Below are 26,322 nucleotides of genomic sequence, written 5' to 3'. Positions count from 1 at the left end.
ATTCAGAGATATGGTTTTTTGAAAATAAAATCCGGGTTTTTCGACGCGCCGCGCGCGAAAACGGGAGATTGACGAAATCGGCAAAAAATCAACTTTTTTCACTAAAACTGCGATAACTCGAAAATTTCAGCGATGACCTATAAATGTTAGGGTACCAAAAGTTGCGTATTTCAATTACGAAAATTTTGGTACCCTAACATCTATAGGTCATCGCTGAAATTTTCTAGTTATCGCAGTTTTAGTGAAAAAAGTTGATTTTTTGCCGATTTCGTCAATTTCTCGTTTTCGCGCGCGGCGCGTCGAAAAACCCGGATTTTATTTTCAAAAAATCATATCTCTGAATCCTGTTAATGAACCTCACCCAATTTTTGATATATTATGTAAAATTGTTCGAGGAATCCGTTAAAAATATTTTCAGATATAGGCTCTTTGGTCCAGACACCGTCAAAACGGCATTTGATGTTTTCATAAGACTTGTTCAAATGTTAGGCTAGATTTTTGAAACTCGACATTATTTTTTCTTGAAAGTCCAACTTATCATCTTTAATTTGCGCCCTAGACAGCTAAAATCGGTTGAAATGGAGCGAAGTTATGATTTTTTGAAAAAAGTGGTTTTTGTGAAAATCGACGAAAATGGCCATTTTTCGGACCACCCTAACACGGCGTAGGCCACCCTAATGGCCAAACAAAAAAATACGGGTCTAATTATTTTGGCCAAGGAACCCCCAGAAAAATTTTGAGCCCGATCGGAGAACTTTTATTTTTTTTCTTTAACTTTCATATGGAACTGCTGTATATATATAAAAAATTTCGACGGTTTTGTTCGAACGCGAATCAATTCAACACGGAACGTCGGATCGAGGTGATATTTGTTGCGTTGGGTTCGTATAAGTCCAAGATAGGTTCTTACGCCAAAAAGTTATAACTTTGGCCACTCTGGAACCGATTCCGGAAAATCTGCAGATTATATGGAGAAAGTTACGTAAAATCAAATTTAGATCACAGGAGGCTGAAGAAGCAAAAACGTTAAAAACGTCAACAAACGAAAAAAAGGCAGAACGTATTTTGTCGGGTAAGGCTTGTTTCTCAATAAAGAAATACACAAATGTTACTTAAGCGGTCATAACTTGAGACTGTTTTGGACTCATTAGAAAGTTCTTTTGATTACATAACCAACGATGGGTCGGATGATGGATCCGGACATTGTTTACATGCATTTAAGTGAGATCCGGCATCAAAAAAGTACATAAATATCACTTAAGTGATCATAACTTGAGACAGGGTTGCCAGATCTTCAATGTATTGGACTCATTGGAAAGGTCTTTCGATTACCTATCCAACGATGGGTTGGATGATGGATCCGGACATAGTTTACATACATTTAAGTGAGATCCGGCTTCAAAAAAGTACATAAATATCACTTAAGAGGTCATAACTCGAGACAGGGTTGCCAGATCTTCAATGTTTTGGACTCATTGGAAAGGTCTTTTGATGATCTATCCAACGATGGGTTGGATGATGGATCCGGACATAGTTTACATACATTTAAGTGAGATCCGGCATCAAAAAAGTACATAAATATCACTTAAGTGGTCATAACTCGAGACAGGGTTGCCAGATCTTCAATGTTTTGGACTCATTGGAAAGGTCTTTTGATTACCTATCCAACGATGGGTTGAATGATGGATCCGGACATAGTTTACATACATTTAAGTAAGATCCGGCATCAAAAAAGTACATAAATATCACTTAAGTGGTCATAACTCGAGACAGGGTTGCCAGATCTTCAATGTTTTGGACTCATTGGAAAGGTCTTTCGATTACCTATCCAACGATGGGTTGAATGATGGATCCGGACATAGTTTACATACATTTAAGTGAGATCCGGCTTCAAAAAAGTACATAAATATCACTTAAGTGGTCATAACTCGAGACAGGGTTGCCAGATCTTCAATGTTTTGGATTCATTGGAAAGGTCTTTTGATGATCCATCCAACGATGGGTTGGATGATGGATCCGGACATAGTTTACATATATTTAAGTAAGATCCGGCATCAAAAAAGTACATAAATATCACTTAAGTGGTCATAACTTGAGACAGGGTTGCCAGATCTTCAATGTTTTGGACTCGTTGGATAGGTCTTTTGATAATCTAACCAACGATGGGTCGGGTGATGGGTCTGGACAAAGTTTACATGCATTTATGTGAGATCCGATTCGCAACTCTGGCACTTTTTTATACGTAACTTTTGAACTACTTATCGGATCTTCAAACAATTCAATAGTGCAGTATGGGGCACCAAACCGGATCGAATGCAACTAGATTGGCTCAAATCGGATCAGCCAGTGCCGAGAAAACTTGGCAAGAATTTTGAGCACCAAGGGGAATACGCACACACATACACACACACACACAGACATTTGTTCAGTTTTCGATTCTGAGTCGATAGGTATACATGAATATAGGTCTACGAGCTGTTTTTCAAAAGTTCATTTTTCGAGCAGGATTATAGCCTTACCTCAGTGAGGAAGGCAAAAAGACAGGTCGGGGCAACTTTACCCGATTTCGTGTGAGTTGGTAGATAATTACCCATATAAAAATGATATATGAAAACCCAATGATTGTGATATATTTGTAAACATGAATTCCTTAGTAACTTTTCAACGGGATGAAACCTTGATTGTAAACAAACAGTCTGTCACTTTTTCTCAAGTGACAGTTCACGTTATGAGTGAGTTGGACAGGCTGCTTGTTTACAATCAAGGTTTCGGCCTATTGAACAGTTACTACTGAATTCAATAACGTGTCAGATAAAAATTATCAAAATCTTGTGAAATTCTGCAATAATAAAAAAAAAGTTCTCGTGAATACTCAAAGCAATATTATACTTAAAAGAAAAATGTCCTAAGGTTCGATTGTTCAAGCATTTGCAAACCTTTTTTTCACACTGGAATTCGAACTGATAACCTTAGGATTGTTAGTCCAACTGCCTACCAGCGACTCAACCGAGGCAGGACCCAGGGAGACGACTCCTACACCTGGACTGAGCTAACGACCTAACCTCTAGGTTAGACCGGGTCAACGTTTACTTCCCCGCCCGACGGAAGGCGTGATCAGACAAATCTCGTCTCGGAAAAAGCCATTGGGGCCGTCTAGGATCGAAACCAGGCCGACTGGGTGAGAGGCAACCACGCTTGCCTCTACACCACGGGTCCCGGCTTCTTAAATTCTTCAAATTCTTAAATTTTAATTTTTAAATCTTCAACAAAATTTTGAAATTTGAAAAAAATATTGAATTGAATTTTAAAGGAATTTTAATTCAACTTCGGTGTACTTTGGATCGATTCTTTGTTGCTTATCGCCAAAAACGATCTTCTCACTCCCAAGGCACAATTCATCAAGTAAAATGAGTTGCAATACGATACACAGCTCCGTTCTTCAAAACAAGCTGCATTTCGCTGCACTTGACTGCATCGTCTCCAAGTCTCCGAGTCTCCCGGCGATGATCGACGTTTGGGTGATTTATTTCGCGTCCGTTTGTCCGACGCGTTCTCGCGTCCTGTCTGTCATTCAGTCCAGTTTTCAGACGCGCGATGTTTTCGCGTTTGCGTCGATTTTTTTTTAAAGCGGGTTTGTTGTTTCCGCACGACCGCTGACAAAGCGCAAATTTAAACTCAGACAGACCAGACAGCCAAAGTCAATAAACATGGCGCGTGTGGCTGTGTTGCTGTTGTGTGCTTAACATCGGTGGGTGGTAAGTAGGGTGTTCTGGAAGTGTAATTGTCACTGGAGTGGGGTGAAAGAAGGGGCTGTCCGAAAAGGACGTCTTTTGTGATGCAAGCAGCAAAAAAAGAAAAAAAACGCTTCGAAACATACTGATTTGTCGAAAATATATTGCAGACAATAACGAGACAGACGATGACAGCGGTTTGGCTGCATGACACTGGCGCTGCTCAGCTTTTATTTTTGTTTGCTGTTGTTGTTGCGGGACGATTTTTTGGCTGAAGGTGCAGCCAGTCCCATATGGAGTTGAAAATTGAAAATGAATGCAGCTGCATATTTTTGGACGTGTCACGTAGCAGCTCCACAGTTGGGGGTTGTGCAAGTCGAACTGTCAGACTGATGAGATAGGTAAGAAATTGTCTGGACATGGCGGATTAATTTTTCATTTGTATTTACTTAAAAAACAAATAATGATTGCTGGAAATTACAATTGTTATTTAAAACAACTTGTTCAATTCAATTCAAAATACATTGGATAACATCTATTTATTTATCTTTATCAAATAGGGCACTTTTGAACTTTTTGCAAATCTAAAATTTTGAACCACACATCGAAAAAAGATAACCAACCTTAGGATTTTTTTCATAAATTCCTGGTTATTTATCAGATTACCGGTTGTAGTATAACTGTGATAATGTTTAAAGCATTTTTTGATACTGTTTGCTTCCAAATTTTGAAAGTTGGATTTAAGTTCATTTAAGGCTACATTTTTTTCCGAAAATAGGTATGTTTCGGGCAAAACTTTTGTCCCTGATCACGAATCCGAGGTCCGTTTTTGGACATCTCGTGACGGAGGGGTGGTACGACCCCTTACATTTTTGAACATGCGAAAAAATAGGCGTTTTTCAATCATTTGCAGCCTGAAACGGTGATGAGATAGATATTTGGTGTCAAAGGGACTTTTATGTAAAATTGTACAGTCATCCTTCATATTCGGAACAGTTTACAGATCGGCCAATGTTCAAAAAATCATAGCAAATCGGTAATTGAACTTAATTATTTGCTTTTACCTTCATTTGAAAGCTTTTCATGCGATCTTTCGAATGCTGTATCGAACAACTGCAAATTTTTACTCTGATATCAAGTTTTTGAAAAAAAAAACTTTGACCCTTGAAATCCACAAATTCGGAACACTTTTTTCATACGGATGTAAACAAACTTTGGATCTCTCCAGGAGGACATATTTGTAACAAAATAATGACTTCACACACTGCAACCAGTTTCACTCAAGCTTAGTGATGTTTTATCCATGGTCTGATAACTTTTTTTGTGAAAATATCAGTTAAATTCAGTAGGATCTGGAGAAAAGCTGCATTTGGCATGTTATTGACAAGTTATCACAAAAGTGTTCCGAATTTGTGGGTGTTCCGAATATGTGGGATGACTGTACGCTCGATTTGATGGCGTACTCAAAATTCCGAAAAAACGTATTTTTCATCGAAAAAAAAAACACTAAAAAAGTTTTAAAAACTCTGCCATTTTCCGTTACTAAACTGTAATTTTTTTTGGAACATGTCATTTTAAGGGAAATTTAATGTACTTTTCAAATCTACAATGACCCAGAAAGGTCATTTTTTCATTTTGAACTAAATTTTTCATTTTAAATTTTCGTGTTTTTTTCTAACTTTGCATTGTTGTACAATTGTTGTACAAAGTTGTAGAGCAGACAATTACAAAAGTTTTGATGTATAAACATAAGGGGTTTGCTCATAAACATCACGAGTTATCGCGATTTTACCCTTCTGGGTCAATTTAGATTCGAAAAGTACATTAAATTTCTCTTAAAATGACATGTTCTAAAAAAATTACAGTCGAGTAATGCAAAATGGCAGAGTTTTTAAAACTTTTTAAGTGTTTTTTTTTTCGATGAAATATACACAGCAAAAAATTCGATGGAAAAATCGCATCCAAAAGCATGCACATCACCTTCGTCAAAATAAACACTTAATATTACACATTGCATGTACATTTTTTGCAAACACAAAAAAAAGTTGCAACTGACGGGATTCAAACCCAGCACCAACAGATAGGACTGGCGCCTTAGCCCACTCGGCCATCAGACCGATAAAAAGCTGTAAGGATAAACGCATACATGAGCTTGACATTTCGGTCAAGTAGGTTTCCCATACTGATGGGCTACATATTTCAGAGTGTAAAATCACATAAAATTGCATAAAATAATGCAATATTTATTTCACACCCAGGTTTTTTATACGCAGCTGGATTTCTACTTTTTCAGCTGTGTACGTTTTTTTTCGGAATTGTGAGTACACTATCAAATCGAGCGTCCAATTTTACATAAAAGTCCCTTTGACACAAAATTTCTATCTCACCACCGTTTCAGGCTACAAATTATTGAAAAACACCTCTTTTTCACATGTTCAAAAATGGAAGGGGTCGTACCGCCCCTCCGTCACGAGATATCAAAAAAAAGACCTCGGATTCGTGATCAGGGACAAAAGTTTTGATCAAACCGGTTGCATTCGACTTGGTTTAGGGTCTCATAAATCGCTATTGAATTGTTTGAAGTTTCGATAAGTAGTTCAAAAGCTATGCATAAAAATGTGTTTTCATATATACCCGGAGCTCACTTAAATGTATGTAAACGATGTCCGGATCCATCATTAGCCCCATCGCTGGTTAGGTAATCTAAAGACCCTTCCAACGAGTCCAAAACATTATAGATCTGTCAACCCTGCCTCGAGTTATGACCACTTAAGTGATAGTTATGTATTTTTTTATTCCGAATCTAAAAAAATAGATGAAATTTGTGTAAAAAACCATCATATTACCCATGTTTGATATCAACCACATAGGTGGATTAAGTTATTTTTATAATAACAATTTGAGATTATCGAGTCTGGACTGAATGTGAATAATAATATTTCTACAATTTAAGTTTTGGCAAAATCGGGAGAAACGGAAGCTTTGGAATTTATTTTGTTCGACCCAGATAATTCTTGGTAACTTAATGAACCATGGAACACTGATTGATGGTCATAAATAAACCATTAAAAGTCTACTACATGCCTTACAAATTAGTTGAGATTGTAAAACAAACTTTGAACCTAATACAGCCCAACCCCCTAATCAGGCTACACCGTGTTGCGTTTGTGAAAACTTTGCACATGCAGCGCGCACTCGCGAAAGTCATCCTTTTCCATTGTGCTAATCGGTTTTTAATTACCCAAACTTGCAACAAAAACAATAAACGGGAGGCCTGCCATTACGACAAAACACTTTCGATACAGTGCTTAATGACTCGTAACTATGCACGCCGGCTGGTGTACTTACATGCCATTGGTGTTAATCGACAAGCGCTAAACAGCAAATCACGTCTAAATCTCAGACTTTGAAGGTTTGCTGATTTTTTGCTTTTGCGATGAAGAAGCCACGTGCCTTGAAATTGTCCACGTGGAGGAGGCGGTGGAGAAGGTGGACTACGTGCGCTAAGGTTAATTGGTGAGCAAATTTCATAAATTTGCCGCTCTGGGTTGCGGAGCAGGTCGTTGACGAGAATTAGGCAAATCATTCGCTATTTTGGGCGGGAAATCTGTCGAGTCTGATTTCATTAGCTTTTCCTGGGAAATGACTTTCACACCGACGTTTTCCGTAACGAAGCGATGCTGATGGATGTTGATCGCTGGTAAATATCACAATTAAGCGTCTTTAGAGATTTCCACGAAAGGTTGTTCGGCAAAGGTGCAAACCTTATTCATGAAATTTCGACAAACCAACAACTTATTAAAGGTGTCTCATATGCTGGGGCTAATTAAATTGGACATTTCATCGAAAGCTTGTTCTTGTTGCAACGCTGAAACCTGCAAGTAGTGAAATTCAATCTCCAGTGTGTTCCACCTTGCACCCAATCAACAACGCGCGTCAATCGTCCAGCTGGTGTTGGTCACCCTGCAGGTCACTTGCGGTGTGGTCTGTCACCTCAATATGACCAACAGCGCTGCAGTTGGATGGTGCGTCGACAATAATAACACCATTTCACGAGAACTGACATTTTTTCCTAGGAAACGTCGTCCGATGACAAAAAAAATCGCTGATTGGCTCTTATTAAAAACGACAACAACCTCGAAAAAAAAAGTGCGTGTTTTAATATCGTTTTCTGGTTCCAGCGAATCACCCCGAGCTGGCCACTTCTCGGAAGGCAAGGGCAATTTGAGTATCGATATCTGCAGCTTTTTTGGTTTTGCCCACTTCTTCGGACCTCCAAGTTTTATCACGAATTCAGCAACAATTATGGTCGAAAAAATAACTACGACGACGGCGGCGGCGGCTGTTTATTTGCAGAAACTGCAACCGCAAAAGGTGGTCAAGTCGCGACTGAATGAGGTCAGCGTGTTCATTACTGCGGCAATAGTGAGAAATTGGTGCACACGTGGGACTTCTTCGAAAATTGAGTTGGAATTAAAAGAAGCTTGGTTTGACTCACTTCACAAGTCTCTCTGATATATTCAAAATGAATCACCTCTGAACGCGCAACTATTAGCAAATATTTGCAAAGCTCATGAACACGCGTTGCATCGCTGATGGGTCCTTCCATCAGCAAACATCACCACCTTGAACAGTCCCGCGTCATTGGCGCTTCACGAATGCATCTCTGATTACGACCACCGTTGTCGGTATCACCCGCTGCAGTGAAAGTCACCGTCGCCGCCTGACTGCAAGCTTATGTTAGCGATTGCAAACACCGGAACGATGACGACAATTTGCGCGCGCCTTGATAACAAAAATACACGCCCGGTGTGCGTGCATTAGGGCGATCTTGAAGTGATTTGGTGTAGTGCGGAAAATAGAGGTGAAACCCTTGGCTTACCTCCTGATTTTTTTTATTAGGCCTATTCTACCACCTCTAATTATATCCGTTTGCACGTATAAGGTCCTTATTTTAATTATTGAGTCATTTTTCTATGACTTAGAAAGCTGTTCAGTTGTTTTTGCTCATCATTTCTTCAGATACATTTTTTTTTGTGATTGTATCAACAAAAAATTTCAAGAACAACAAAGCTACTGCAGATGCAAAATAAAGGAGTATTTCTACCCAAAACGAGACAAAAGTTTGAAACATTGGCAAAGTTACATGAAACAAGTAAAAAAATTAAAACCATAGTTATCTGAAAATGTATGTTTTGTTCTTTTAATTTCTTTTTGAATATAACAAATAACTGACTCCTCCAACGTTGTTTATGCTATTCTCTCACTTTTCATGTCAAAATGTTTTTAAAAAAAAGTGACCAAGGATTTTTTTATGCTGTCGCATTAACACTACTTTCATCAGATTTGAAATGATCCTGCTTCAAAGAATATTTGAACATTGAAACAATGAACATCAAACTTTATGACTCTTTTTTACAAAGAATCAACTACATTAAAAAAAACATAAGTATCTCTTAAGTGCTCATAACATGAGATAGAGTTGCCAGATCTTCAAATTTAATTACTCTTTTCTACGGTTTTTCGGTAACTCTGAGTGTTTACGTCAGGGTTGTAAAACCTTTCGACGGGCCAAATTTTGTTTTTCTGAAGCAATTGTTGGCCAGAATTTTCATTTATTTTTTTATGTAAATAACGATTTTGAGACAAGTGCTGAAGGTTGTATTGTGCATATTGCCCAAAAAGACACGCGGCATACCAGCCTCAAAACGACGCGCCGCACTTTCGGCAAATGCGCGCTGTCAAATCCCATACTGCGTGTTTTGTTTTAATTGATCTTCTTTTTCGAATCGCTTGCCATTGTTGCCAGGTATGTTTTTATTGCACTAAAAGTGCAGAAAATCGCTGGCAACAATGTTTATGGCACATTCTGAAATGCCGCGCGGTGTATATCTTGAGTTTTTCAAAGATCCACAAATAAAAAAAAAACCTGGTACATATTTGTTTCCATCTTAATGATCATGAAATGAAAAAAAAAAACTTTTTAAGAAAAGTAGATGAGAAAGGATACAATTGAAAAAAATTGCTCACATTTTGGAACTATTATAACTTTATTGAAAGTCAATGGAAAATCCAAATCATTATCCTTTGCAGGTTTAAAAATATCTTTTTTTCATAATTTTTATTTTGTAGTTGCCAGAAGAGTGTTTTAAAGGAGACTTCGATCTTAATTTCATGTTTTGTCTGCCTCCGCTAAAAATAAATAAAAAAAATGAGAATAAATTATAACTCTGATAAGAAAATATATTTTAAAAACAAATCGAATTGAATATAAACTTGAATACTTGAAAATTCCAATGTTTTTTTGTTAATAGGAAATGGTAAAGTTTTGAACAAATAGAAAAAAAGATAAGTTCACAAACCTGAAAAAAACCGGAACGTATGAAATAAAAAAAGATCCTTGGAAGTCTTAGTTATCTCAAGTAGAAATATGGATTACAAAAAGTAATGCGCGTTCCATATTCATGAAAATGCATAAAGGCGTCATCCATAAAGTATGTCACGCTCTAGGGGGGGAGGGGGGGTCTGAGGAAGTGTGACATTGCATGTTATAAGTATAGGAAAAGCGTGACAAAGGGGGGGAGGGGGGGTAAATTTTGGCTGATTTTAGCGTGACGTACTTTATGGATGAAGCCAAACCAGTTTTTTTTTATTTTAAACTTTGAATCAAATTTGTAAAATTCTGAATTAAAAATCTAACAAAAAAAATTCTAGGCAATAATTTTTAAAACATGAAAATTTCTGTTGAACGAAAATAAACATTATTTATAGGCTAATATTGACAATAATAATGTTGGTCCTAATTTGCTGAGCTTTTCTATGTTTGGAGTGTTTTAAAGAAAAAAAAACGACATATTTTTGAGGCTTCGTATTTAATTTTTAGTTTGAAATTCATATGTAATTTTTAAAGAAATTTTCGCTGTTTATTCAAGCAACTTGTTGAATGCTGAGTAGTATGTGTTGACAAAGTGTTAAAAAATTCTACGAAAAAAAGTTCCTTATTTTGTTTTTTTTTGTCGTTTTTTCGGGTGACCATGAACGGCCATGATCAACGACGACCAACTTTTTAAAAACTTTTTTTTTTCGTAAAATCGCGTTATCTCGTGATGGTTGCCAGAAAACCCCATATGCTTATAAATCTTTTTTTTTTTGTAATTTTCTGCTCTACAATTTGTACAACATTGTTATACTCTTAAAAACATCCCTGCAAAGTTAGAAAAAACACGGAATTTTAAAATGATTTTTTTTTTCTAAATTAAAAAATGGCCTTTCTGGGTTATTGCAGATTTGAAAAGTACATTAAATTTTCCTAAAAATAAAAAAAAACAAGACGTGTTTCTCAAAGGACTTTTGTGTCAAATTAGACGTCCGATGTGATGGTGTATTGGTGTAAAATTCCGAAGTAACATATTTTTCATCACAAAAAGTTCAAAAATTGTTTTGAAATCATCGCCATTTACCGTTTCTCAATTATCAAAAATCGAAAGACATGTCATTTTATGAGAATTTTGATGTTTTTCTCCGTGTTTCGTGTTTTTTTGGTGGCATTTTTCGAGACGAGATTTGTCTTATCACGCCTTCCGTCGGACAGGGAAGTAAATGTTGGCCTCGGTCCAACCTAGAGGTTAGGTCGTTAGCTCAGTCCAGGTGTAGGAGTCGTCTCCCTGGGTCCTGTCTCGGTGGAGTCGCTGGTAGGCAGTTGGACTAACAATCCAAAGGTCGTCAGTTCGAATCCCGGCGTGGATGGAAGCTTCAGGTGTAAAAAGAGGTTTGCAATTGCCTCAACAATCAAACCTTCGGACACCTAGTTTCGAGTAGGAATCTTGCTATCGAGAACGCCAAGGCAATGCTGTAGAGCGAACAATTTCTTGTATTTGTTTTTAGAGTAGAGAAAATATATTACAAGTTTTAAAACGATTTTTTCAGTATATCAACGTAAAAAGGCAAAGGTTTTAAAACTTTTTTTGGATTTTTTAAATGCAAAATGCTGTTTTTTTTCGGAAATTTGAGAACGCCAAAAACTCCAACTGATGATATAAGTTTTAGATAAGTTTTTTGTTTTGATTTTGAAACAGGATAAACAAAAATCTTAAAATTTCTTACCATTACCAGAAGATCCAAATTGTGTCAGTTAATGTGAAAATGTTTCATGCATCAAAATTTGTGTTTTTAGTAAATAAAAATGATATTTTTATATATTTTTTTTTGTAAGTATTTCAAAAGTAACGCACACAATTTTTGAAACGGTTTTAAATGCCCCATCAAGGGTTAATCGCACACCCGCAGATGCCAGCGGATTATGTTGATTGTTTTAAATTGGCGCGCGTTGATAGTGGAATTGGTTCAATGCTGCCCCTTTTTCTCGGCCATAATGAGCTCGGCTTCGGCGATGTATCGTCCATGGCGCACGTTAAGTACGTACCCAACCCCACCTTGGAGGAATGCATTCGGTGGAGAGCTGCTTTCCCAAATGGGAGATAAAAGTGTTCAATTTTGGAATTTAACATGCACGGTTGTTTCTTTCAAAAATGCACTACCCTGCCTGCCTCGTTAAACCAGCCAGTGGAGGGTAAAATTTGTCGAGCGAACCAACGAAAACATCAAAGAGTGTTCAAGGTTTTTGCTCGATTTAAAGTGTCGACGACGACGACGTGCAAAGAAGACACTAAAATAAACATTGCACTTAGTGCAGAAAACAACCTCCCCCCGCCGCGACTTTGGGTCACGATGATTAACGGTCCACTCTCTAGGTCATTTTTAATAAATAATGACAGTTTAAGCCGTGAAATTTATTCTCGACAATTAAGCGGGATTGCGACACAATGCCCCGCAACACGGTCGAATGGGGTTTTTTGAGAGAGCAAAAACAAAAAGCAACAACCGTAAAAATTTGGCCAAGAATGCAACGTGTTCACGTATGATAAATAACAATATTTAATTTTTCTTAACCCCTTGCTGTTTTCGGGTCGTCATCGTCTGAACGTGTGATTAAGTGAGATGAGTAGCTGTTACTAGACCTGTTGTTTTAACTTTGAAAGTGTGACTTTTAAAATGTGATGTGCTACTAAAGATGTCATTTTTCTAAATTTCAAAACATGAAAAAAAAATATAAAAATATATTTTTCCCTTGCCAATTAAGTTTCCCCGATCCTGAAACTTTGCTGCAAACTGTTGACTCTTGAACGCAATTAGTGATTAATTAACCAGCAACCGGTTAATTAATTGGCTGAATCGACTTCCATTTGCGTATTTCCTCCTTCAATCACCCGGAACCACACCCCCAACAACAACAAACAAAAATAAACAGAGAGGTCAAACAACAACAAAAAGTTAATCAGCCGCGTAAATTCGCATTTGCATTTTTGGTCAATGCAAATTTAATTGGCCGTGGCGTGGCGGTGTGTGGGTTATGCACTTGTCACCACGAGACCTCGGTCCAACAACCTCAATGCAATTCTTCAAAATCCCATAAAAAAAGCTTTGGTTTTAACTCGAGCTTTCGTTTCTTTCCGTCCGTTTCAGATGCTATCGGTACAGTCGCCCGGCTGCGCGGGGATGGAGCGGCTTGGCGTTCCTGCCCGCAGTTCGATTGGATCACCACCACTCCGAGATGAACGGTAAGAGAGCTGAACCTCAAGCATGAAAAGGTATCACCTGAATCGTTTCTTTTCCTCCAGAAATCGACGATTACGAGTGGACAGCGGCACATCCGGCGCCGCCTCCGCCAACAGCAACTCTTCCACCATCTATCAACATCATCCCAACGTGCACAGCCATCACAGCCATCACTCAGCAGTAGGAAACAGCAGCAGCACTAGCAGTAATTTTATGAGCATTCATAACCACCACGCCCAGTTCCACCAAGCGACGACGACGACGAGTCGGACGACTGCCCAAAAGGACACCGGAAGTTCTGGTGGGGGCAGCTCGAGCAACAGCTATCTCAAGGCGGCCAGCACCGGAAGCAGCAGCACCAGTAGCAGCTTCTACGGTACGATCAACAACAACAGCAACAACCTGTGCAGCGCCAGCACCATCAGCAGGTGTCCGCACCACGTGGCCCTGCCGGATGGGGAACGGGGACCGGACCGGGACCTGCAGATACGGTCGTCCAGTCAGGTGAGTTTGGATTCATGAGGGGGGGAGGGGTACAGATGGTGGTGTTGCACAAAAGTTAAGAGCTCTTATTGGAGCACATGTAATGTTTTTGAAATAGCGAAAAGTGAAAAATCTCGAAAAAAAGGCTCGAATATTTTACAAGTAGGTTTTTTATGAAATTGTCTCGAGAATTTTGTCTTCCTTTAATCAAAATTTTACATGGAATAATCGATGAAAAGCAGGAACATTTTTACCAATTTAAATTATTTTGTAATTATGTTATTTTGCAACTACAGTTCAGACTCGATTATCCGAAGATTTGGCTATCCGAAGTTCGATTATCCCAAGGTTTGAATGGGACTTCGGATAATCAAATCATGACCAACAATTTTTTTAGTATATTTTTTTTTTTAATTTCCTTACTTTGAACATTCAATTCGAGTTCTACGACACAATTTCAGTTAAATTTGAATATTAAATTGCCCTTACAATTACAAAATGATTTTTTTTTCAATATGTTGCTATCGCCGTTTTGGCTCCCATCTTAGTTTAAAAATTCTAAAAAAAAATTAGAGTAGTTTATGGGTCATATACTTAATAGAGTGTAACAAAAATGACTTTTTGGCGGGCATTCAAGGGTTTGTTCCGGTGGGCATACTAAGCCCAAATCCAAAATATGAGCTTGATTGGACGTAACAAGAGCTGGCGCTCCGCCCTTCAATTTTAAATGGGATTTAACCCGTAAAACAAGATTTTTTTCAAAAATGTCACTTTTTGGGCATTTTGACACTGAAGCGTTTATTTTCGACATCATTGGTGTGTAGCCCAGATCCTTGCGCATCTTTTGGTATGTATAACATTGAAATTTGGAGTACCCTGGAGCTCGGTACAGGTCTTCAAAGTTTGGCATTTTTTCGAAAAATTGGTCCCGGCTAAAAAGATATGCGTTGCGCCTCGCGACGCCCTAGACGCCATTTGATTTTGCCAGGGCCGATTTTTCGAAAAAATGCCAAACTTTGAAGACCTGTACCGAGCTCCAGGGTACTCCAAATTTCAATGTTATACATACCTAGAGGGTGACGATTCTCGAGATTTTCAATTTCCCGGGAATCGAGAGTTGAATTTGGCCATTTCCCGGGAATTCCCGGGACCCGGGAGTTTTTTTTACTATGCCAATAGTGGTATAATTTAAAAAGAAAAGTATAAAATTCGTTACTCATTCGTTAAATTAAGTATCCTCATAATTTAGAGGAACTATAGTTTACTTTAATAGTTTAAAATGTTTACGAATCATAATACGCACTGAGTGATTTTTCAAATGTTGCACAAACTTGTTCCAAGAACTTCTTATTATTAAATTTTTGTGAAGTAAAAACATCTATATATATAAAAAAATTGGATGGTTTTGTTCGAACGCGAATCAGTTGAACACGGAACGTCGGATCGAGGCGCTTTTTGTTGCACTGAGTTCGTAAAAGTCCAAGGAAGGTTCTTATGCTAACTAATTGACACTTTGGCCACCCTGGAACCGATTCCGGAGCATTGTCAAATTGTTTGCAGAAAGTTACGTAAAATCATATTTTGATCACAGGAGGCTGAATAAGCAAAAATCGAAAAACGTCAACAAACGAAAAAAGGCAGAACGAAGCTTGTCGGGTAAGGCTTGTAGCTTATATGTAATTTCCCAGTATCGAGATTCTTGCAATATGATAAATAACGACTCAAAACAACAATTTAAACTTTTTTCATCATTTTTAAGGTCAACTTTAAATTTTAATTTAAGATATACATATTTACAGTTATCAGGAAAACTGGAGTGTTTACAATTGGCGAACCTTAACTTTACAAAGATTACCGCTCCAGAGTTTTTTTTTACAAAATATAATTAATATTGAGGTTGATGTGAAACATAAAATGGCCTGTTACACAAAAAAAAAGAAATTACCTTGATACAGCGAAATTACCTTAGGTACCGTAAACCGGGGTGACTTTGATAGGATTTCAATTTGTTTTAGAAATATTTTCCAACAGGTAAGGTTTTTCTCAAGATAATTATTTTTAAAACATGTACTGGGGTAGGCCACACAAAGTCCATGCACTATTTTGGAAAAAAAGTTTTTTTCAATAGTGTTTAGAAAAATAGTTACGTTAAAAATTCTTAGTTTAAATTCCGGGGTGACTTTGATAGTCATAGTTTTTCTTGTTAAAATCATATTTAAGATGTTCAAACTTTATTTGTACGTTAAATGTACCATCACTAAAGTAGCTGATATAGTTTTTAAGAAAAAAAAATCAATGTTTATATTTAGTTAACTAAGTTTATAAGCTTTTTATCAAAATACTAATAAATTTTACATAAAATTGTTGAAAAGTAGGAATTTTGCCTGAAATTTGTTAAAACTAGTTTTGTTTATAAAATTATCGATTTATATTGCATTTTAAACTGAATACAAAGCACGAATCACAAGTTTTCACATTTTACATGAAATTTGTTCAACTGAAATTGCCTATAAATTTGGAGATTTTTTTTAATTGTGTTTCAAGGACACATAATTTTTATTATTTACAAACTTATTTAACATTCTCCTAGTGGAAAATTGTCCAAAGAACCCGAAAATGCATTCCGTTTTCCGATTCAAAATCATGTTCATTGAGAAAATCATGACACTTTGAGAAGTTTTAAATAATGACTTTCATCAACATTTTCTTAATTATAGTTAACTAACTTTTTAAACATTTCAAAATTTTATGCAAAGTTCTTCTTGAGGTACTTTGAACACTTCTCTACCACGGTCAGTATGATTCTGAACCATTCCGTACGTATTTTAATTGTACTCTTCATTTTGCAGAAAAATCGCAAACCTATCAAAGTCACCCCGGCTATCAAAGTCACCCCGTTTTACGGTACTAAGAATTTAAAAAAATATATAAGCATTGCTATGCTCGAGAAAAGATATGGAATTTGAACGTATCTCGAAAAAGTTATAATAAATAAAAAAATATTTCTAGAGTTTTTTTATAACGTCCTATAAACATATGAAACCCAATATCTTATAGGACATTAAAAAAACACTGGATTTATAAAAAAAAACATTGAATTTCATTTCTGGGGTATATCTGCAAAGTATGTTTTAAGGTAAATTTTGAGGTCCAAATTTTTTTTGTCTTCTCTCGATTATAGTTATTGGAATTTTTGACAAGTTAAAATTTAAAAAAAAATGAATAGAAAGATTAGATAAACACTGGTTTATTCGACCTTGAACATCGAACATTAAACATCCAATGTTCCAAACAATTTTGAATTTTTCAAGTAATTCTTGATTAGTTTATATAATTTTGCTTCAATAGTTTAAGTTCAAAATTTCCCGGGAGTCTCGACCGAATTTCCCGGGAATCGAGAGGTCCAAAAATGGTCGATTTCCCGGGAATTTTTTCCCGGGAATTCCCGCTCGTCACCCTCTATACATACCAAAAGATGCGCAAGGATCTTGGCTACACGCCAATGATGTCGAAAATAAACGCTTCAGTTTCCAAATTGCCTCAAAAAGTGACATTTTTGAAAAAATCTTTTTTACGGGTTAAATCCCATTTCAAATTGAAGGGCGGAGCGCCAGCTCCTGTTACGTCCAATCAAGCTCATATTTTGGATTTGGGCTTAGTATGCCCACTGGAACAAACCCTTGAATGCCCGCCAAAAAGTCATTTTTGTTACATCCTAATACTTAATCTCGACCATAAAAAATTAGACAACGAATAAACTTTTTTTCGTGATTCGATTATCCGAAGTGAAATTTTTCCGAGACCTTCGGATAATCGAGTCAGGACTGGATCCCTTTTTCGATCCCCTTCTTAAATATTTGTCAATTAAGTTTTGTATGCAATTGTCCATTCTTTCATTTTAAATTTAATTTTGAAATATATGAAGATAAAATCTCTTGAAACGTGTAAATTTTTTTCCATTTGTTTAAATAATTTGTAAATATGTTTTAGATATATTTTTTTAAATAAACTTTAATGAAAGGAACATTCGTTCAAATTCCACAATAGGGTCCATTTTTCGAATTCCACAATAGGGTTGGGAAAAAGAGCCTGCGGTTTCGCTACCTTTTTCTAAGTAAGCTAGCATCAACACTTCCCGTGCTCCGAATCCTTGTTCCTCCCCGGTGTATGGTGGAGATGGGAGCGGCCGGCAATGGATGGCTTTCATGGTGCTGCCTGTTCTGTTCTGGTAGAATTGGTTTTAATTCCCTTTAATCAATTTCTAAGCAACCAGTAATGGACAATCATCACATATACATGACGAAATCCAGTCTGCAACCCGCTAAGATCACCATCTCCATGCGAATGCGAATGCGAATGCGAATGCGAAACTTTAATGAAAGGAACATTCTTCCGAAGATTTAAATTCTTCCTCGTTTCAATATTTTGCAGTTAAGCTTTGATGCATTTTTTTCTTCTTTGATTTCGAAATTAAACTTCAACAATATAAAATCTCTTGATACATCAACATTTTGGCTTATTTACATAGTTGACAGATGAGATTGTTTAGTGGTCATCCATTAACCAAGTGAACACATATGGCCGATGACCATACTCAATACAAAAAAAAGTTTGTTTTGTTTGGATAATTGTTCTCAATTTGGGAATTCGTCTATTTGCATAACGAAATTTAAACAAAAAAGTATTTCTTTAATTTTCAAGGTCTGTTGTGCCCTAATGCAAATTATCATAAAAAATGGATTGATAAGTTAAAAATTTGCTAAGCAATACAGAACATTCCTTTTTAAAAACGTGATCTCTCAAGAATTTTTCAGATTACCCTGAGGTTATCATTGAATTTAATTTAAAAAAAACTCTCAGCAATCAAATGCAACTGTCAGTTTTCCCGTAAGTAATCGTCCAAAGGGTTATAAATTCTTTTTAAAACTTGAAGCGTAAAATTTTCAGATCTGGCAACACTGTACATTCATTTTGAGTTCGCCATTGAATTCTACGTCAAAAAACATTCAAATTTGCTCACCCAAAATTTGTCTCTTTAATAAGTTTTCTCTTAGGAAAATGCATTTTAAAAATGAGGTTCTTAAAAAAAATTTAATCGTCTTAAATATAGAATCTATATTATAGATTAAAATGAAGGGAAATATTGATGTTATTTTGAAAATTCGTTTCAATCCACAAAACTGGAGATGGACTTTTTAATATGTATTTTTATTAAATTAGGTTCGTTGCCAATATTTTTAAAATCGATTTTTTACAGTTGTCTTGCAAACATTTTAAACAAAAAAATTTTTTAGTTCTTTAGTAAGATGCACTATCTTATTAACATACTTTAAAAATATTTTAAAATGTTTTTAAATCTAATTTATATTTAAGCATTTAAGAAAAATATATTTTGAAGTGTTTTAAATTCACTGTTCTTAGGATTTCTTTTAAATTTTCAAGCTTCAAAAGTTGCTTCTGGAAATCAGTTTTTGCGATCTTTTGTATCTGTGAAAAATATTGGCAAAAGCATTTGTTGCTGTTGAAAACAGTTATTGGGAAATGCTACCTCAAATTATTTTTCACAACCAGGGCCAATAAAAATCCAAATAATACGTTCAATTGGAAACATTTGAGTGCTAAAAAGCAAAGCAATCCACTTTAACGACCCCCGAGTCTTTTGTGGGCTCTGTTGCAAGTTTTTGCTCATTTCTAGGCGTCCGAAGGTTATGTGTGGTGAGTGACTCAAAACCACTTTTACGCTAATGGACCGACGTTTTACTTCCCCATCCGATAGAAGGTCAACTTGTTACCGGTCCCGTGTGCATGATGGAGGCCGATTTTCAAAAAGTTAATTTAAAAAAAAGATAAAAATACTTTTGTGTTTATCATATAAAAAATCGACAGTTTTTGATTTTTGTTTTTTTAACTGAATTTTAAAATCGGGCTTCGTCATGCACACGGGATATGTCTTGAGAGTCTTCATCTTGAGATATCGTGGCACTTGTAAATCTATTCGATGCTTCGGAAATACGCTCAGAAAGTTTGACAGTTAACTTTGCGCATGGCAAAAATTCAAGCTTAAATCGTCTGTAACTAACCTTAATCATAAAATATCTTCATGAAACGTTCAGGAGTGGTTGAGAATCATGTTTTGAAAAGATTTAATATATTTTCTGTACCATGAAATTTTGACATTTTCTTCATGTATGTAACCCCTTCAAACAAATTTTCGGGGGTTTTCGAATACCACAATTTGTTTTTGATACCACAGAAAGGTATGATTAAGCATTTCTCTTGTTATTTACCCCTTACTTCAATTTTATTTATAATTTGAAGAAACTAAATCACTGATTTCGAACGCATTTCTCATCCTCAATACAAAAGCCTCGCATGTCCTTGGACCGCTTTTCGCGACAGCAATATAGCTACCGTGGAACAAAATCAAGCACCCTTCTTCGAAACCATGCATCCACGGATTGTGCACTATTGTACCAGCCCCATCATCATAATCATCATCAGGCTAGGCAGCATGATCCTGCCCTCGTTGGCCGACGTTTTGAGCACCACACGTGGCAAAGCCTGCTCGCATCGGCTGCTGTCGTCAGGAATAAATCACCTGCACTGACCTAGATTTGATGCTGCTTCCCTTTCCCCCTCCTTCTCTCTCTGACTCGTGGAACATGAGGAAAATCCTTTTGGCACATAAACACCACACAACAAGCACATGTCGTCCTCATTGAAATCTCTTGACGCACGTACGTTTTTGACGTTTCGTTTTGCGAAAATGTATTATTAGATGGACGACTAATAAACTGTTGTAAATTCGAAAATTTGGCAACCCAAAAAAAAAAGATATCGATTTTATAACTTCAAGATTGCGTCGTGGCAGCACAATTTCGACCAGTTGACAACAGCAGCTCGAGTACGCTGATGACGTACACTGGCACTTTGTAATTCCAAGCCAAGGATGGCGTTTTCTGTGCACTTTTTTTTCTCCTCCGCTCAAAAGCCACCATCAGCCTAGTTCTAAAGTTCTAGGATGGGCAGCATCTGCAGTGGATGACGTTGGGGTGGTGCATATAGTGCACACATTTGAGTCTCCCCTCGGCTGATGATGCACCGAACAAAAGCACCCTCGAGACGATTCTTTTCATTCTGGGTTGTACGCCCCCGCTTCCCAAGAGGGGGTTGATGTATATAAGAGTAAAGTAGAAGATTTGTTGGGGTTGTCGCTGATCGGATGAAGAAATGTGAGTTATAAATGGCGTTTACATGGATTAATATGGTTTTCTCTTCAAAACTGTAGATTGAGCATTTAAATTGTAAATAATTTGAGTTTGAGTTTAATACTCTACTTGCAATTTAAAAATTATAAAAAAATCCTGTCACGAGTGGCATTTACATGGGGATGGCTCCTTTAAGCGAGGGTAACTATTTTTAACCCTCACGTTCCCCCCTCGTTATGTACTGTTGACCTGGAAAATGGGAAATCTCAACCCCGTGTGGTGCTTACATTGATGGTGATGCACTAGAATGTGTAGCGTCGACATCGTTGTCGAGTGGAGTGCAGTGCAACCCCCTCAAGCTAAGAAAAAAATGGGTTGCAGCGATGCAACGGAGTTGCAGTTACTAAGGGGTGGTTACGATCCCATTGCAGCTCAAGTTTAAATTTTGCAGTGATTTTTTTTCTATTGCGAATGATTTTTTTTCGCTTGAAATGCTTCTTGTGCTATCTTGTCACACGTCGATTCGTCTGCCAAATTGAGAACGCAGATTTGTGCAGCTCACAATGCCTTTGCCTTTTAACTTTCACAGATCCACAAAATTCAATTTCAATCCTGAGATATTCAACCTTGTCGTGCTATCTTGACACACCCTGAAAATGGCACCTGGTCAAAGGGATTCTAGGTCAGAACGCGTTTGACACACGTGCATGCCCGACTACCATAAACATTTGTAATTATCAAAGTTGTTAACGATAAAATGATCGAGGCTCGGGGAATGATATTTCTATCGTTATCGTTATTTCGAAAATTCTATCGGCGATAATCTTAAAGCTTTGGGTATAAATACCCAAAACTGTTCACAAAATACTGTATCTGTTTTGAAAACGCTAAAATAATTTGCAATAGGTGGATCAAACGAAGAGTTTTTTTTTTTTGGTTAAAAACTAAAATTTTCACAAAATACCGTATTTTTCGAAAAAACTCAGTTTTTAAATAATTTAATAATATCGGTATCAAATGAAGCAAAATTGTATATGCATTTTACTTTATGGGAGTTTTTGTTGGAAAATACTAACATTTTCACAAAATACCGTTTTTTCGAAAAAACTCAAATTTTCAAAATTTGCATTTTGAGTATCAAATAATAAAATTTTCACAAAATACCGTATTTTCTCTAAAATACTCAAAATTTTATAATTCGCAATAAGAGTATCAAAAGATTCGAAATTTTGCATGTATTTTAACTGTTTTAGAGATTTTCGAATGAAATACTAAAATTTTCAAAAGTTTTTACTTTACTAGAGTATTTTTTTGGAAAATACTAAAATTTTACAAAATACCGTATTTTTTGAAAATACTCAAAGTTTTATAATTTAAAAATATGGGTATCAATCGAAGCGGATTTCTTTTAGCTTTTGCTTTTGATTAGAGTTTTTTTGAAAATTCTAAAAGTTTCATAATTTTTTTTTTGAAAATACTAAAAATTTTATAATTTGAAAAAATTAGTACCAAACGAAGCAAAATTGTGTATGCTTTTTACCTTGTTAAATTTTTTGAGAAAACACTAAAATTTTCACAAAATACCTTATTTTTCTAAAATACTCAAATTTTCTAATTTTGCATTATGAGTATCAAACGAAGCAAAATTTTGCATGCTTTTGACTTTATTCGAGTTTTTTTTTTAAATACTACATTGTTAACAAAATACCATTTTTTAATACTCAAATTTTCAAAATTCGCAAAGGAAGCGTAATTTTGAATGCATTTTCACTTTATTATCATTTTTTTGTAAATCGCTTAAATTTTCACAAAATATCATAAGGCCGATGCAAATATTTAAAAAAGTTTTTGTCCCTCGGCCCTGGCCGAGGTCAAGGGGGGGGGGGCAAAAAAATAAAAAAATATAAAAATTTAAATAACAAGCCATAGTCTTCACATTTAAATGAAAAAAGTGTTTTAAAATGCATTTTACACTAGTTCAGTTGTTTTGCAATCATTAGTTTTCAAAAAATCTAAGATCTGACAAAAACAAAAAAATGATCGAAAAAAAAGATTTTGCATCGAAAATTTTCAAAAAATCTTAAGATTTTTTAATAAACCCAAACATGCTAAAAATGATTTTAAACGCAGGAGAATGTATTTAATTTGATTTCAGCTGGTTGCACTTGAATTTTCATTGAAATTTTGAAGATTATTGTAAAAATATTTTTTTTGCCCCCTGATTTTTCGGGCCAATTTTGAAGGCGGGGGTGACAAAAACTTTTAAAAATATTTGTACCAGTCTAATAATGAAAATATATATATAAAAAAAATACTTTCGCAAAAAATACAATATTATGTGAAAATTTTAGTTTTTAACAAAAAAAAACTCTAATGAAGTGTAAAAGCATTCAAAACTTTGCTTCTTTTGATACCCATATTATACATTATTAAAAAAAAGTATTTGCGAAAAAATACGGTATTTTGTGAAAATTTCTCATTTTTACAAAAATACCTCTAATGAAGAGAAAAAAACATAAAAAAAAACCTCGCTTCGTTTTATACCCATATGGCAAATTATAAAAACCAGAGTATTTTCGAAAAAATACGATATTTTGTGAAAATTTTAGTATTTTCCAAATAAAACTCTTAAAGAGTAAAAAAGCAAACAACATTTTATTTCGTTTGATACCCATTTTGCCAGCTTTGAAAATTTCCGTTTTTTTTTAAATACGGTATTATGAATTAAGAAAATTTGAGTATTTTCTAATCAACACGGTATTTTGTGAAACATTTAGTATTTAAAAAAAAACTATAAAAAATACAAAACAAACAAAATGTCGCCTCGATTGATACCCATATTGCAAATTATGGTTATTTTAGTACATTCAAAAATACGGTATTTTGTGAACAATACCATGAAACTTACTAGGGGAACTATACCCTTTCTCAGCCTATTTCTATTATCGGCCTATCAGGACTTTGATCATGAATTACAGCTTTCATAAAGTATTTTTGACTGTTCCAAAGTACTAAATAGCTCAATTCAAAGTGAGCAAGCAACTCTCCATTGTTGATAAACCTGAAAATGTTGATATAATAGCGGAAAACGGCAAAAGTGATGAGTATTGGTCGAACGGCTTAGAGTGATTAAAATGGGTATATTTCCCCTACATCTTGAAAAAAAAATCTTTGTGAAAGCATTGAAAATTTAACCCTCTAACGCCCAGAGCTGTTTGCTTATCGTAAAAATAGTAAATGGCTAAATTTTGGTACAATAATGCAGGAAATACTTTACTTTGACCCACAAACATCGAATTGGTGCTAAAATGTTGAATTTGAAGTGGTTCACCAGAGCACCATCAGGAAGATGAGCAACTTTTTTTTAAATCACAAAATCTCGTTTTCTTCAAATCTATTGGTTCAGTTGTTTGAAATTGCTTCGAAATGTGTTAAAAACTACTTATTCTTTGCTGTTAGACCATATTTCTGAAGTATGAAATACAAATTTTAAAATCTCTGCATTTTCAGATTTCTTTGATTGGCTCATTCAAAATTCACAAACAACAATTTTCACGAAAAATAAGGAAAATAATAAAACCATCGGTCTAATAACAATGTTTTGTCTTGTTTATGAATAGTCAAAACGTTTATAAACTTTTGTTTTGATAAAAATAAGCTTTTTCTGTAATTTAGAAAAAGTGCTTCTGAATATTTAGTTGCTCATATGCCTAGGTGGTGCTCTGGTGCACCAAATGAAAAAAGTTGAAAAACACTCAAAACCGGTCCAAACTCACAATGTTATTTACAGGGGTTCTTGTCCTAGGTTCAAATGATAGCACAACATTTTTTGTTTCATAAAATTTAGTGTTTGGTAATTTTTACGGACTTTCGAAAACAGGTCTTATTTATTTCCCTTAAATTGGCCCATTTTTGTTTACATTTCGTACTGTAACTTTGCTTGTGCTTAACCAAATTTGATGAAATTTGGGAAGATGTTAGTATACATTCTACATGAACACCTGCAACCTGTTGTGTCAGTTCCGAGATATTTGAGTTCAAAGTTTTGGTGCTCTGGAGTAACCATGGGCGGGAGAGGGTTAACATAATATGGTGGAATTAAGTCGATTTTTGAAAGATTTTAAAAATGAGGCATCGTCCAAACATTAAAACGCGTTTTTTCTCGGAACGTCAACGACGTGCGACAAGATATCACCAAATATCACGATAACGTCGAGGTGAGAAAGGAGGCGTGGACATACCGTACCAAACACTTTCAGCACATAGGTGGAACTCCATACAACCTGATAGCTCAAAAAGTGGGACGATTGTTGAGTTCTGTCACTGGTATAGTGGAAATTTGTCCACGCTTGTCACAGCCTACTCAGCATCAACAACTGTAAAATTTGAATTTATTATACCTCTTGCAAATTGACAGAACAAAATATGTATACCACTTGTATGTTGACAGAAACTTCAAGCATTCATTCATTAAATGAAGGAGTTCATGTTGCTTTGGTGACGCGATTTCTTTGCTAATGATTCAATTTTTATGCTCTTCCTCAACAATTAAAGCTCTCCCTCGTGATTCCCTGATGGACGATGAGTTAATGACGTCGTTGATTTGAAAATTGATAGGAACAGATTTAAGAGCTGCGAATCTCCTCCTCTTCCCATATTTTTGTTCGATGTCATAGAATTCAAGCCATGTACTACCGGTGCTACCTAAATACCTGTTTGCAATCGAATAAAATGATGAGCCATGATATCTGAAAATGCAGTTTTAAATGCACAGTTTTTTCCGGCATTTTGGAGCAGGAAAGGTAAAAGAATCGCAAAAACAAACGGCCACACGAGAGTCGCACGAGAGGCAAAACGAAAATTCAATTCATGGAGTGCTGCGATGTTGTTTACTTGAGGCAACTTTTCAGTATACCAGTTTTGATTGGACCAAGGGTCAATGCATATTTCATGTAGCCGGTGCCTGTTTACGATTCAATAAAATTATCAACTAGGATTTCACTTAAAACACTAGAAGCATTATTTAAAAAAAAAATATCAAAAAAGGATAAAATTTGGAATACAAGAAAACTTGCTACAAATTTGAAATTTGGTTGTGAGTGCTACAAATACATATGACACATTCCGGCGTTGCAACGTCACGAAATTTTCCACTTTTTTGCGAAATATGTCTCGTATGATATTAAAACCTGTTCCAAATATAAATATTATTACAGATTCGGATTGACAATTGAATTTTTTACAAGTAGTGACTATGGAAGACTTATTTTAAGTCGAACTTTTCA

At 35.7% G+C, this 26,322-nt stretch overlaps 1 protein-coding gene across 1 annotated transcript in view; it reads left to right on the top strand.

Annotated features, from left to right (window-relative positions):
* The window catches only part of LOC120422275 (mucin-19), a 476,122-nt gene that overhangs the window by 440,409 nt on the left and 9,391 nt on the right, over positions 1-26,322 (top strand). Inside the window, exons 4-5 of the mRNA XM_052710560.1 lie at positions 13,254-13,348; positions 13,409-13,850. Coding sequence (XP_052566520.1) covers positions 13,254-13,348; positions 13,409-13,850 — 537 coding nt within the window. The remainder of the gene's footprint in view (positions 1-13,253; positions 13,349-13,408; positions 13,851-26,322) is intronic.

The sequence above is a fragment of the Culex pipiens genome, chromosome 3 (assembly GCF_016801865.2).
Source record: "Culex pipiens pallens isolate TS chromosome 3, TS_CPP_V2, whole genome shotgun sequence".
NCBI classification, from domain to species: domain Eukaryota; kingdom Metazoa; phylum Arthropoda; class Insecta; order Diptera; family Culicidae; genus Culex; species Culex pipiens.
The sequence above is the reverse complement of the archived record's forward strand: the minus strand, read 5'-3'. Positions and strand labels throughout refer to the sequence as shown.